This window comes from Musca autumnalis, unplaced genomic scaffold (genome assembly GCF_047663935.1).
Source record: "Musca autumnalis isolate F117 unplaced genomic scaffold, ASM4766393v1 scaffold_1, whole genome shotgun sequence".
Classification (NCBI taxonomy): Eukaryota; Metazoa; Arthropoda; class Insecta; order Diptera; family Muscidae; genus Musca; species Musca autumnalis.
In genome coordinates, this window is record NW_027411644.1 from 106040789 (window position 1) to 106055362 (window position 14574).

General features: G+C 35.1%; 3 protein-coding genes across 3 annotated transcripts in view; 1 reads left to right on the top strand and 2 right to left on the bottom strand.

The window, feature by feature from the left end:
- The window catches only part of DCAF12 (DDB1 and CUL4 associated factor 12-like protein), a 398057-nt gene that overhangs the window by 86227 nt on the left and 297256 nt on the right, over positions 1–14574 (bottom strand). The gene's annotated exons all lie outside the window — the stretch shown is intronic.
- LOC141404037 (uncharacterized) overlaps positions 1–14574 on the top strand; it is a 113973-nt gene that overhangs the window by 38057 nt on the left and 61342 nt on the right. The window lies entirely within an intron of this gene.
- LOC141390726 (sulfotransferase 1E1-like) lies at positions 889–9887 on the bottom strand. Its single transcript, XM_073963664.1, has 4 exons — positions 9492–9887; positions 9290–9422; positions 1265–1662; positions 889–1191 (listed from the first exon to the last, which is right to left on the bottom strand). The coding sequence occupies exons 1-4, from the start codon at positions 9818–9820 to the stop codon at positions 1035–1037; spliced, it is 1017 nt and encodes a 338-aa protein (XP_073819765.1). The 5' UTR covers positions 9821–9887; the 3' UTR covers positions 889–1034.

The window sequence follows — 14574 nt, forward strand, 5'->3', positions numbered from 1 at the left end:
CTTTCGTAACGGAAAGAAAACTAACTAAACACCTAATAACCTCGGAGACCATAAACAGAATTATAATCATTCCATCCTGAAGTTATAGATCTAACCGTACAGTGACACTTAAAAAGTCCCACAGTAATCTTCTTCCCTAACTTATGGAGAGAGAAGAACCCCTACCCTAGGTTCTACGTTGGCAGATCGCAAAACAGATTTCTTCAGATATTCTACATCCAGGTTAAATAAACCATCTGCCGAGAGCCTTCTCAAGGTGGATCATACGACGTTTGCCGATGTGCTGGTAATCGATGTCCTAACAGATTCACCAATTGATAAATCGATCGATTTATCCCTAGCTTACGAGTTGATGGTGGGTGAGAGCCTTAAGGGCTGCATGCCTACCGACAAATAAAGTCAGCGGTCTTGTAGAACAACTTTCAAGTTCTCAAACCAACTCGGCTGCATTCTTGCTATCAGGATATTTGCTCGAAATATGCTACAGCTATCGTTAAGCTGATAAGAGTGTTTGAATAGGGAATTTTCGCAATAGACACCGGCGTCCGTGCCCTCCTCCATCTTGGATCCATCTGCGTATATTGCTTGGAATAATTATAGAGGGTGAGTCAAACCAGAAAAAGGTGGTCATATATTCGCTTGTGTGATTACTGTCGCCAGATTCATGTTGACTATTAATTTAGCCTAAGACCAGAACATCCAGAGGTTGAAGTTTCAGAATTACCTTTAACGCTGCCAGCAAGTGCTTTTGAGTGCTCAGGTGATCAGAGTTAGTCCATGTACCGTTGCTCCGCTTAATACTACCTATGGATTCGGATTCTTAGAAAGTATCATGCAAAATTTTGTCGCTTCGTCTACCCCCTCTCTAGCCACAATAAAGCTGATCCAAATATTTCGCCTAGATTTATTAAAATTCACCTTATGTACATCTCAATCAGTAATGAATGAGCTTCGTCTTACTGGCTTTTTTATGTGATCTCTTAGCTGTAGGACAAAACCGAATTAAAATTTATTTTTAATACAACTCCAACAATTTAATTCTTTGTTACATTATTTAACAACAACAATTCATCTAAAGTTATGTTTATCTTCTCAAGATTATTATCCATCCAAAGGTCTAATTTTTTTACCGTCTCGTTGGATAATTCTTCTTTGTAAGAGTTCACCCGGCCTTTGCGTATAAAATTAAACCTATCGAAAAAAAATATTCATCAGCAGTATTAAAAGATAAAATAATTTCATTTAATTTCAAATCACTACTTACTTAGGCTTCTTCTGTTCAATTCCATATTTACTCCATATCTGTTCATATTCCCATAAATGATTTGTTTTTGGATTCTTTTTCATTTCATCAAAGGATAAATGTTTGAGCATTTTACTCATTGTCTCATCATCGATAGTTTTATTGAGAAACGTACAAATGTCCAATATCACTTGACGTAAATCCCCCTTCATACGTTCAAAACTTGTATAAAAAATCCACGACTCATTACGCAGTTCATAGAATTCAGCTACGTGTAGGAATTGCACATCAGAATCTTCACTTTCAATTTCGCGAAGAACAAAATTTTCCAGGGTATCGTTATCAACGGAATCAAAATTGCGCATGTGATAATAGTCGGAAACGGTGGCGTCCTTTAGATTTCGAGCTACATAGACTATCTGAAATGGAAAAAGCCAAGAAGAAGTAATTTTTTTACGATTATTTCTTTTAACAAAAAAATGGCAGCCACATGAATAACCCAGTACAAAATAATACAAACTACATTCCGCCTTACCAGTATATAACAAAACAATGGGTTATTTCTCTAAAATAGTACAAGGTGATACTGCTTATTTTACTGATTACCAATTAACGAGTATGGCGACACAGAGCGCGTGTGCCCCAAAAGAAATTTCAGCTATTTCGGTGTGATAATGAAGCCAAAATATTCAAAATACCGAAAATCGGGTGGTACCGTTCTATGGAGGCTATATCAAATCTAGGACCGATATAGCACATTTCCAACACCAAACATCCTAGGAGTAATAGAAACTTCTATACCGTATTTGGTATATATATATATATATATATATATATATATATACTATATATCCGCTATAGAGCGCAATATTATATACCATATAATGGTACCTCCCTATTTTCGGTATTTTGAGAATTTTAGCTATTTTTCTTTACCGAACTACCTGTAATTTCACGTTTGGGGTTCCCAGTGGTTACCAAATATCTCCACCAAAAACCGCCAACATAGGCCCATGTTTTGGTATAGCCCCCATATAACGGTACCTTCCGGTATTATGAGGAGTTTAGCTAAAATTTTTGACCGAACTACCAGTAATTTGGCAGTTGAGGTTTCTAGTAATCACGAAATATCTCCATTAGAAACTGTCAACATAAGTTCATGTTTTGGTATAGCCCCATATAACGGTACCTCGCGATTGTCGGTATTTTGTAAATTTTAACTACATTTTTTGAACAAACTATCTGCAATTGAACATTTGAGGTTCCCAGTGATCACGAAACATCTCTACTAAAGACTGTCAACATTGGTTTGAGGATTTTAACCGAACTACCTGTAATTTAACATTTGAGGTTCCCAGTAGTTTCCTCTCCTCCAAAAACTATAAACATACCTCCTCATTGTACCTCCCCATTGTCGATATTTTGGGGGTTGTAGCTGCATTTTGCAACCGAACTACCTGTAATTTGACGTTTGAGGTTCTCAGTGGTCACAAAACATCTCCACCAAAAACTGTCAATATAGATCCATGTTTTGGTATATCCCCCATCAGGGACGTACGCAGGATTTTATTTCGGGGGGGGCCCAACTTGACCAAAAATCATGAAAATTAAAAATGTTGTGTATCGTTACGTAAAGCTATTTTTAAGGGTTAAGCCGATAGCCGTAGTCGCTAGTGCTTTTAGCTATAAGTTTATTATAATTTTTAATTGTAATAAATATTTAAATAAATAAATAAATAAATATTTTTAAGGGTTTTTAGTTGATTTTATGTATATTCAATAACCACAAACTATATACATTCAATAGAGGGAGATCACAATATTTTAGATACAAGATTGAAATTTGGAACTGCTTATAATATACTAGTCATTGGATGTTTAGAATTGAAAACGAACCATATCAGACCACGTTCGGTATAGTTTCCATACTAAAGTTTTTAACCAAATTATCAAAAAGAATTGAAGCAATAACTAAAAAATCTTTCAAATGAATATTACCCATATAGATGTACGTTTTGGTGTATCCCAGATTTTTCAACCACATTAGCTCTTATTTGGCATTTTGGGTTCTAAATCCCGCAGCGAATAGCTTTCGAAAGATTTTCTGTAATTCGAGGCTATTAGCATAGTATTTAAAAATATCGTCAGTAATATGGATTTTGGAAATCCTTTTGGTGGGAGAACTTCCATGAAAAGAGTGGTGAAAATAGATCCACGTTCGAACACAGGGATTGCATTCGCGAATATGTCGAAAAGATATATACAGTGTTTGGAGGATATAAACAGTTCGATCCGACGCCGTTTCTTCTTTAAAGTACATATATCACACACTAACTTCAGTGCCATTAAAAAAGTCTTGTATTATTGTAAGAAAATAATATTCTTTAATGTCATAAAACACCAAAACTTTACTATTTTACCAGAAGTGATAGAGTCCGTGAAAGGAGCCGGGCGTTGCAATCTATGACTCCGAATCCAACTCGAAGTATTGTTTGAGACTACGCAAAAACATGGTCGAAAAAATATCTCTAAAAAGAGCTCGGCAACATTTTAGCTAAATTCTAAAGAAATAGGTTAAGTCGAAAAACTCCATCTAATACATCAATTGTTGTTGTTCCCGCTTATTTCTATCTTAATTGTACGACTAGATGTTTATGGACTCGATGACCTTTAAAACTTTCCAACGACCAATCACTTCTGTCGGCCCAGCGGAGACAAACTGATGAAAATTCATAACTTTTGTTTTCTGTAAAACAAGTAAAAAGTAACAGTCGGGTTTGCCTACAGAGATATACCCTCCGCCTGTATGGGTTGAGACTTTTATATATAGACAGAGCGAATACGGGCTACATAGCCAATTTTTTTCTATAAATTGTGTAGCCAAGAAGTTTCAGAATTTCGTCTCCGGTTTTGGACGTATAAACTTTCCAACAATAATTTCGAAACATTTGGGGTGTATAACTTCACGATTGTTGGCGTTACGAATCAATGCTTATGTTGTGCTCAAAAATGTGACTTCTATGAAAGCGCAAAATGTTTGCACTTTTGTACAACCGACACCGGAAAGTATCGACTGATATAGTCCATTTAGTTGGTCGGCGCACAATGGTTCAGGAATCGATTTTCCTGGCCAAAAATCAAAATTTTGTTTTGCCAAAGATATTTAATATCTATATGGGATTCGATAGTAAACATATTGAAACTAAGAAAACCAAAAAATTAGGCCCAAATATTGGAAGGTGTGGGCGTGGCGTGCCCCTAAAGACGAGCATTTTCCCCATTTTTGGGAAATACGTAATTTTTGCAAATTTCTGTAGAAAGACGAAGCTATTTCTCTGAAACTATAACAGTTATTGTATTCATTGTTTTTTTATGAGGTAGGCAGGATTGTGGCCTTTAAAAATCGTTTTAGTAAATTACCGTAACGTTTACACAACATGATCTATTTTATTTTTCCTCGCGTACTAAATTTTATGAAATTCCAAATTTAGTGGACTAGAACTTTTGTGGAACAACATGGAACAAAGTTCTGTTTTCACAGAAAGATGCCCGAAAGTCTCCTCTTCCAGCTCTTATATACTTGTTCCGTCCGTTTAACACTTTTTCCAATTTATTGAAATTACATGGGTAAAAATGTGTGTTTTTTCTACACAGTTTTTTGATACAAATTACAACTTTTTTGAGTATATGAGTTTTTACACGAGTTATATACGTTTTATTAAAACCCAAGGAGAAATTTTTAATTTTTGAAAAAAAAAATTAAATTTTTTTTGTATTTTTTTTTACAAATTTTTTAAACAAATTTTTCGACATTTTTTCGAATTTTTTTTTTTAGTTTTTTTTTTGTAATTATTTTGTTTATTTGTTGGTATTTGACCATCTTTAATACATAGGAAGATATAAAAACCACAAAAACACTCATATTTTGATGAAAAATAGTTAAAAAACTCAAAAGTTTAACTTTGACCTTGAATTTCTCTGCAACTACCAGACCGAACTTGACCGCTTATAATTCGTCTGAAAGCTGATTGTGTTATCTGTCAAACAAAAAAAGAAATATGAATATATCTCTATCCGTTCAAAAGTTACAGAATTTTGGCCAGGAAAAAACGATTCTGAACCACTGTGCGGCGTAAGATTTAGAGCTTTTGGACCAATCCTGACATACCATGGACTTACGCACTAAAAATACAATATCGCTGTATACAAGACCGCAAGAAGTACCATTGGTCAAAAAGTGCAATGGCTCATCGAACAGCCCTTAAACTACACTAATGTTGAACTTTTGTGAGGGATGTATCCGAAGATGTTGTCCCAAATAGACCCTCTTGGTACTTGATATATGTACGTAATTTTAGGATGTTTATAGTTTCGGTCAAATCGGATAATTGAAATTTTGTGTTGGAGGTATCTGAAGGAGTGAATCGATATAATCCATATTCGAACCTACTCTAGCTCTCGCAAAAATCGAATTGGACTTTGCTCAAGATTTTAGGGAAACATTTTGAAGTCTGGTGCCCTAAGGAAGTTTGGACAAAATATTGTGCGATCCAAAATTTGGACCAAATCTGCTGATCTGTTCGAGAGATATAATGAGCACGAGCCTGGAACTGGAATAAATCGACTCCAAATTGTTTGACGCGGGTTTCGTCAAAACATATGATTAGTCTAAGAACATTATTTCGATTAGGTAAAGTTTTATCGTGATGGTTGAATATCACGGTGCTCTTGAACCAACGTTAAATGAAAGGAGTTTACAACTGGGAAGTTTTTGAGGATTCTGAAACAGCAATGTTCATAGATGAGAAAAATCCAAAAACAAGAAAAAATCGCTGGAGGGAATTTAAAATAAGTTCACATTTTTAGGTATATTTTAGGTATTCGCGATTTTGCTTGGAAACCGCTAGTCCTATCGAAATGGGGCTAAAGAAAATGTTGTAACTTTGAAAATTTGTTTGATTTGTTCCTAGGTTTTACCATTTTTGAGATAAAGAAGTTCAGGTCACATTTTTGGGTTTTTTGTTAGGTTTGCACGATTTGCTTTAAAACGGTAAGTCTTATCGAAATGGGACTACAGAAAGTCGTATAGCTGTGAAAATTCTCTACAAGATTGGGATTCGTAATTTTTTACTCGGTTGTACCATTTTTGAGATATATAAGTTTAAGTTAGAAAATTGTAGTCATGACATTGTTTTATAAGGAGAATTGTCACTCAGTGAATTGTCCCAATTTGAACTTCTATATTTCAAAAATGGTAAAACCAACGAAAATGTCGTACAAAAACAATATTGTAGAGAATTTTCACTGCTACAACATTTTCTTTAGTTATATTTTGATATGGCTTTTGGTTTCCCAGCAAAACCTTCCAAACCTAAAAAACCCTAAAATTGCGATTTTTTTATTTTCTGATCTAAGCTTCAACAGCAACGTGATTTACAATACAAATAACAGCATATTTTAATACAATACCATATAACCAAAGTTTAAGCATTAATTTCGTTTACAGTTGTTTTCAGCTACAAATTTGTTACTGATAGGAAAAAATTCAGATTGGCATGCTATTTATAGCAGATATTATCACTTTATAATACACAACAATACATTTTTCTCCATTATTGTATTCCACTGTTTAGCAACAAATTGATATAAACTAGGAATACAACATTTTGATTAAGGCAGTAAAACAATTTTCTAAATGGTTTTCGAGATATACTCCACGAAAAATCTTTGGTATGTCGTACATATTGTCCAATAGACATTTCATTTTATGTACTTCTAATCCGCACAATACTGAATTTGTAATCGTTTTAAATACAAAATGAGTTTAAAGCCTCAAGACCTTTATATTCATTACAGAATTTCAAAACACTGGCATGGCATAAAGAAGGAATTCAGTTTTACTGGAAGTTTCTCTAAAAAGAGTATTCACACAAAAAGATTAAATATTTCTTAGACAACTTGTGGACAAAGTACATTTTCAGTACAGAACCTTCAGAACAATATCAGTTTTCATTTCAAATTTCAAAAACAAAAATTATTTTAGAGAAAAAATCGTAATAATTTGTTAAAGTAGCTAAAAATTTGTTTAAGTAGCGCGATTATGTTTCTGCTGAAGACCATATAAGGCATCTGAAATTAACATTATATCTTTGTTAACAGTTGTTTTAGCTTATTTATGAAATGGCTTGACTTCAGTCAAATCGAATGAGGATTATTTTCGTAGAGCATTTCGACCTTCTAACTCGCTTCCTTCAATGTCCTTTTCGTCCCTTGTTTCAAGAACCGCTATAAAAGTACCACATGATGACGTTTTTCAGCTTCGAAATGTTCTTTAAAAATGTCGCTCAGAAAATGTTATGTACGACCCTGATTGACAACTAATCGATTTTGTCGCGTTTTCGTGGTCCGTTGTTTGAGCTGTTCGATACAATGCTCAATCACGTCAATGGTATTACGATCTATTGTCCTATCGCGTAGTACGACTCTGGCACACAATTTTATTTTTGAAAGTTTTTTTAGGATATTTTTTATGCAATAACTTAATAAGTAAACGAATACACATAATGATAGAATTAAACCGGTGTAATTTAAAATTTTTGATGCCATATTCAGCAATGTTGAACCCAATAGTAAAGGCATTTTCAAAAATAAAATTGTGTACCAGAGTGGTACTACGCGATCTGACAATAGATCGTAATATCGTTGACGTGATTGAGCATAGTAACCAACATCTCAATAAACAGGACTGCTCCAATTATGTAATAAGTGTGTCCATTGAAAATTCCACAAGCAGCAAATCGTGAACCACTTCATTATGTAATACAATTAGCCGCTGTTATTACTAGTAATTTTTTTAGAGTTAATTCTCTCTTTAGCATTATTTCGCTATAACCTTAATTGATGTCCAAAACTTATGAAATGTTTAAGTTCAAGGATGCAAAACATTCAGGGAGGTACACTTATATGTCATTACTAAGGATTAGAATTTAAGTAAAAAATCGTTGAAAACCCATATAATTTTTTATTTATTTCTCTTTCCAAAATATTCTCGCTTTTTTCTTTTAATAAAAATAAAGGTTTCATTCAATTTGGAAATGGTTTCCTTTGATTTGGAAAAGGTTTCATTTAATTTGGAAAAGGTTTCATTCAATTTGGAAAAAGTTTCATTTAATTTGGAAAAGGTTTCATTTAATTTGGAAAAGGTTTCATTCAATTTGGAAAAGGTTTCATTTAATCCCAAGAAGGTCTATACCGAACAACACTTTCGGGTAACTCAAAGAAGCTCAGAACTGCAATTAAGGGGTAACCCCCAGTTGTAAAGCCCAATTAAAGCCATTTTTCATGATTTTTTCCAAGAAAACTATGAAAAAATGTTAGTAGATGTTTTTCATCTGAAAGAGCATATCTTAATCTACTTTCTGATTTTTTCTTGTAGAAAAATATTACGTAGTTTTGTGGCAATTGACCGTCTACCAAACCATGTGTTTGTTAAAGCGTTTTGTGGTCATCGATCGTCATATATTTTTATATGCTTATTAAGAACATAAAGATCTAGCCCTTCAAGAGATATTGACCCAAGTTTAGGGGCAGTTCGAGGATTATTTGGAAATTTTCTTCGAAGGTAGTCTTTGTGATTCTAATTACAATGATATAATATTGGACAAGTCTATGCCATCTGGCGAAATGATGAAAAGGTTCTACAAAATTTCACGGTGACCAACAAAAATGGATGGTTGGCACAATAACTATCGAAAGAATTTATTCCCAAACTTAGATCAAGTTCAAGATTAATCCAATTTATGGCCAGTTTTGGATCGCGTTGAAATTTTAATAGCTGGTAAACGTTGTGGTCGTTGCTATATCATTATAGACAACATCAAATTCTCAACGGTGGCAAAATACCCCTTAGTAATGCTGGCGACATTTTCTGAGTACTTCAACCATGAATAACTTCTCTTCAAGTGGTAAGAGTGCCGTTCGGACTCGGCGATAAACTGGTGAATCGACGTGCACTCATTGATATGTTACTATAATTACTATAATTACCTTTGCCTTCTTCTGCCACAGTTGATGCGGCAGTAGCGGTAAACATAAATGGGTCTTTATCAAACGCGGACGCTTCATGTTTTCTATGGGTTTAATTGCCGATTCCAAATCTCCATTTAGCATATAATCAAATCTGCAAAAAACACACACACACACACAATTATCGAAATAAATCCAATCACTTCACCTATCCACAACTTACTCCAAAAACGGTGAACGAATTTCCAAATGTTCCCGTTTAGCGGCTTCAAAGTCGAAATTATTCAATACCAACCACAACAACTCCTGCATCCATGTTGTACCACATTTTGGCAGTGTCACCAACCAAACATCATCTTCATATACCTCCAGATTGTATACCTTTTCCACAAATCCATCACTAACACCCCAGTATCGCAACTTACGTTCGGACCAATTTTTCTGCAGCAAATTTGTTGGATAACTTGCAGGTCTATAGTCAAACGATGTCATTGTATATGGAAATGAAATTCCAATAAACATAATTATAATAAAATTTAAATAATTTTTCATTATAATGATGTGTTTGTTGTTGCACCCGTTGTCTTGCTTAAATCGTTGAATAGTGACTATCTATTGTTGAGAATTGTTTGAATTGATTTTAATAAACTGTGATTAAAAAAGAGAGGAATAGTATAGCTCTCCTAATGTATCTCTTGTTGTACAATGTACATACATATGTATATACATATGTGACCTATACGGTCAATTGATGAGTGTCATTATCAATTTGTCCAGCTTGCATTTTTATCGCTTCACGATTGTGTTAGACACAGGCCTGTTGAGACTAGCTCAAATCACATCACATGCCGGCGCCGGTGTCTACTGCGAAAATCCTCATATAAGCTTTACGGTAGCTGCGTTTCAAGCAGAGATTCTTGCCTAAAACAAGTGAAAACGACGTTAAGTTCGGCCGGGCTGCCGGCCTCCACAAACCAGGTTTCTGCTAATTCGTTTGGATAATGTTTCTAAAACCCGAAATTCAGACGATACAGTTCTAAATGTCAAATTATATGCAAATGGTGGAACTATGTCCATATGTTTTGGTAGAGGAGTTTTTTGATCACTTCGAACCCTAAATACCAAATTACATAAAATTTATGACGGAAAACATCGATAAAAATGTAAAAATACCAGAAATCGGGCGGTTTTCCTCTATAGACACTTTTAAACTTGATGTACGGTGTTCAAAGTGTACGATGTTCAGCTTTCTTAATAAGTCTATTCCAGCGTCGCCCATAATATTTCCATTAATCCTAAAGCATGTGTGAATGCATGGGTGAAAAAAACAAACAACCACATGATGTTCATCGTTTGTTTATGTACACGTACCCTGTACGTGATAGAGAGAAAAGCAAATGCAAAAACAACTCAATGGGCGCCCTCACTATACTGTCTTTCCAAGAAGCGCGTCCCATAAGTAATCGCGCTAATGAGTCATTTTAGTTGATGATGGCAGGGTTGTTTAGAGCTTTTGGGCCATTGTTTCAGGAAGTATGGGCTTGCGCTCAAGAAAAATTTTACTATCGTAGTAAAGACCTCGAGGACAACCTGCAGCGAAAAATATTTAAAATGATCTAACAGTACTTTTGTGAAATTTTTTGAAATTTTGTGCGGAATGTATCCGAAGTTGTGGACCGATTTTAGTACCAAATCAGTTTCTTCCTTCGAATGTTGTCGTGTGTCTTATTTTAGAGGATAAAAATATTATTGTTGTTGTTGTTGTAGAAACGGAAATATGTTCATTCGTATCGTGCAGTCCCAATCCACATACGAGTATGTATGGGTATCGTGCTTGTCAGTTGCGTAATTGGTCTAAAACCACTCGTGTTTGTCTTGGCAATGATCTCAGAGTACGACATTAACACTATACGTTTGAACTGCCTGTGCCACTGCATCAATGTGAATGCTATCCAAGGCTGCCTTATAAGCTCAAAACCGTGGACCTCTCTATTCAGAACATAAAGATCTATCCTGACAAAGCCTGTCTACTAGATTATGGCAGGTATGCTCATGGCGGTAACACCTAATCAGATACCATATCGGCAACTTCTTGTTTTGGTGATTCGCCGGTAATCTCTTCGTTTCCCCATGAAGATGGGGAATATCCTTCACTCCGTAGCGCTAATATTTACATTAGGGTTATGACTTTTTACAACCTCGTATTCCTCTATAATATTTTGATGAGTTTTTACCTAAGATTGCATAAAATCTTAATTAGAAAGTGATTCGACGAAAAAATCTTCCGCACACAAAGCTTTTAAAGTTTTTATTTTTCACAACTTTTGACAATTTTTTGAAGTCACTGTCAGATATTTAACTGAAAACAAGGTATAGGGGCACACGACATAACCGTTTGTTTCTCCCTGATTATACCCTCAGCCTTTAGGCTAGAAAGGGTATATATACACTTTGTTACGAAGAAAAATGTGTCTCATCGAAATTACGGTTTTAGACCCCAAGTATGTTTGGACGAAATTAGTTTCAGACAATTTGGAGTCGATGTAGCCATGTCCGTCCGTCTGTCTGGCTGGCTGGTGCGAACGATAATTCTCGAACGGATCAACCGATTCGAACCAAATTTTGGATAGCGTAATATTCTGTCCAAACATAGTTTAAGTTCGAAGATGGGCCATATCGGCCCACTCCTTCGGGTACCTCCCCCACAAAAGTTCAAAATTTTTCTATAAAATGGTGTGAACGATAACTCTCGAAGGGAGCAATCGATTTGGTCCAAACTTTGCACATCGTATTATTCCTTCCATATATATAAATATATATATTTTTTTCTTGCGCAAGTCCATACTTCCTGAGATATTGGCCTAAAAGGTCCAAAAAACCAAAATGCCAAATCCGGAAGATAATTATTGCGTGGGGTTTCTGATTGGTGCAGACTTCGCACACCGTATGATTTCATCCAGTCATGTATCAGGCTGGAATATGGACTATATCGGCCCACTCCTTCGGGTACCTCCCACACAAAATTTGGATAAAGTGAAGTTTAAAAGCTCTTATCGCATTGTTTTGATTCTTTTTTCAGTAGGTTGTTCTAACGGCCTCATTTTTTTTGCCTCTCTTTCAGCCCATATATACTTTTGTACCCGTAACATTCCGTCCGTTTAAAACTTTTTTTTAATTTGTGAAATTAAATGTGTGTTTTTACATACCGTATAAATTATAGCTTTTTTACACTAATGGGCATTTTTTTCAAATATATGAGTTTTTATGAGTTATATGAGTTCTATGAAAACCCAAGGAGTATTTTTTAATTTTGGAAAAATTTTTTTTCAATTTCCTTTTTAATTTTTTGTATTATTATTGCTTGTTTATTTGTGTTTGACCTTTTTTAAATAGTTAGAACATATGAAAAACTCAAAAATACTCATAAAAAAAACTCATAATATGCAAAATATGAAAAAACTCAAATTTTTAAATTTGACCTTGAATCCCTCTGTAGCTACTCTACGAAATCGAATGTTTTTAAAGCACCGCAAAGCTGATTATGTTATCTGTCGAACAAAAAAAGAATTATGAAAAAATCTTTATCCGTTCAAAAGTTACAGAGATTTGACCAGGAAAAAACGTTTCTGAACCACTGTGCGGCGGTCGGAGGTTATGAATTCGGGTAGTCTCTTAACGGAGGTTTTCTGAACCAAACGAAATGACCGGTTGCCAGGACACGTCATTCATCAGACCCGATGTCACATTGGTGATGTCTGGTGAGCTGTGGGAATCTGCTTTTAACCTCGCAGGAGGGGCTTTGTTCAAAATGTAAAGCTATAAATGTGCTCGACCAGCGCTGTACCCCTCTGGTCTTTCTCTAGGACGGAATGCCAAAATGCAAAATGTGAATTGAAATCCTTGATGCGGATCTGCCAAACGGAACAAATCCATGGCTATTTTTCGACAAGGAGGGCGGCGCTGCCACATAACACAAAAGCGTGTAGAGTAAACTTATTGTAAAACTCGTACTTTTAAGTACTCCCACTCACGAGTATTTTTTCACTCTCGAGTAAAATCGAGCAAGCCGAAGCTCTGCACAGAAGCAGCCTTCGTGGTTTTTGTGGGGCAGTTACCTGAAAAAGTGGACAGATATGTCCATCTTCGAACTCGATCTAAGTTTGGGCACACATTTGGGACATTTTTGATTTTTCGAAGAATATGCATATGGTAATATTCAAAAAAGTTTTACAATCGTTGAAGTTGAGGTTCACCATTTAATAAGTCGCGAACTGTTAATATATTTTATAAAATATGAATACATTTATATATATTGAAGTGTTCAAGCTACGATCTCATAATATGGACCATAACAAATAATTTTCGTGGAAGCTGCGCTGGTGGTAATATAAAAAAATGGGAAAAATGTGTTGAAGTTTACAAGTTTTTTTGTGTTCTTTCTTGATTTCTGGCCAAACCACGGAAAATTCAAACCTCTGCTCAAAGAAAGAACTAAAGAGTACCCCTTAGGCAATATGGTTCTAGTGTATGACTTTTCGATATATACACTGCATCCCCCTAAAATCGATGCTGACATTTTGAAGTTTTGATTTCAGTGTTTCTCGAATTTTTCTTATAATTAGATGGTGCAACTAGGTAATAATCGAAACTAGTTTATAGGATTGTAGAACTCGCGATTCCACGTCGTTCGATGTATATCTCATGAGTGTGCTCCATACAGCTTCCTAGTAATAGGAGTCCAAAGGCGAAAATTTGGTGCGTAAATTTTCTGAAAAAACCTATTTTTTGGCTTTAAAATTTACAGCTGTCGTACAGGTACCCCTGAACCCCGCGTGATTTTAGTTTTTTTACGTGCCGGATCTAATGAGCTCTTCCGCGGTCGAATCCATCCACTAAAACGCCGGATATAGATACCTTGAAAGTAGGAAAATCTGCAAAAATATATTTTGACAATTCCGCGAATTGAACCGCGATTTTCTTTGATTATTTTTGCATAAATGTAATCCTTTATACGCGATTATAATATTTGCCAAAAAGGTGTGTCACAAATTGCAAAGATTCAGGAGTAATATCCCTATTTATCCCAAAATAGAATGCGGTGGCACATTCGCAGTTCTTGACGAATCTGTCTAAAATAATTTATATTGACGTATTTTTAATAGGGGGCCATTGAAATCGGATGCACCTTATCATCATATGCATATCGCGTAATTTTGGCCCACTTGAAGGTTTTTTGAATAGTAAGATGCAACTGATGGCACACTTTGGCCGCTGGATGAAACATGGGAAAATCCATGCATATTGAT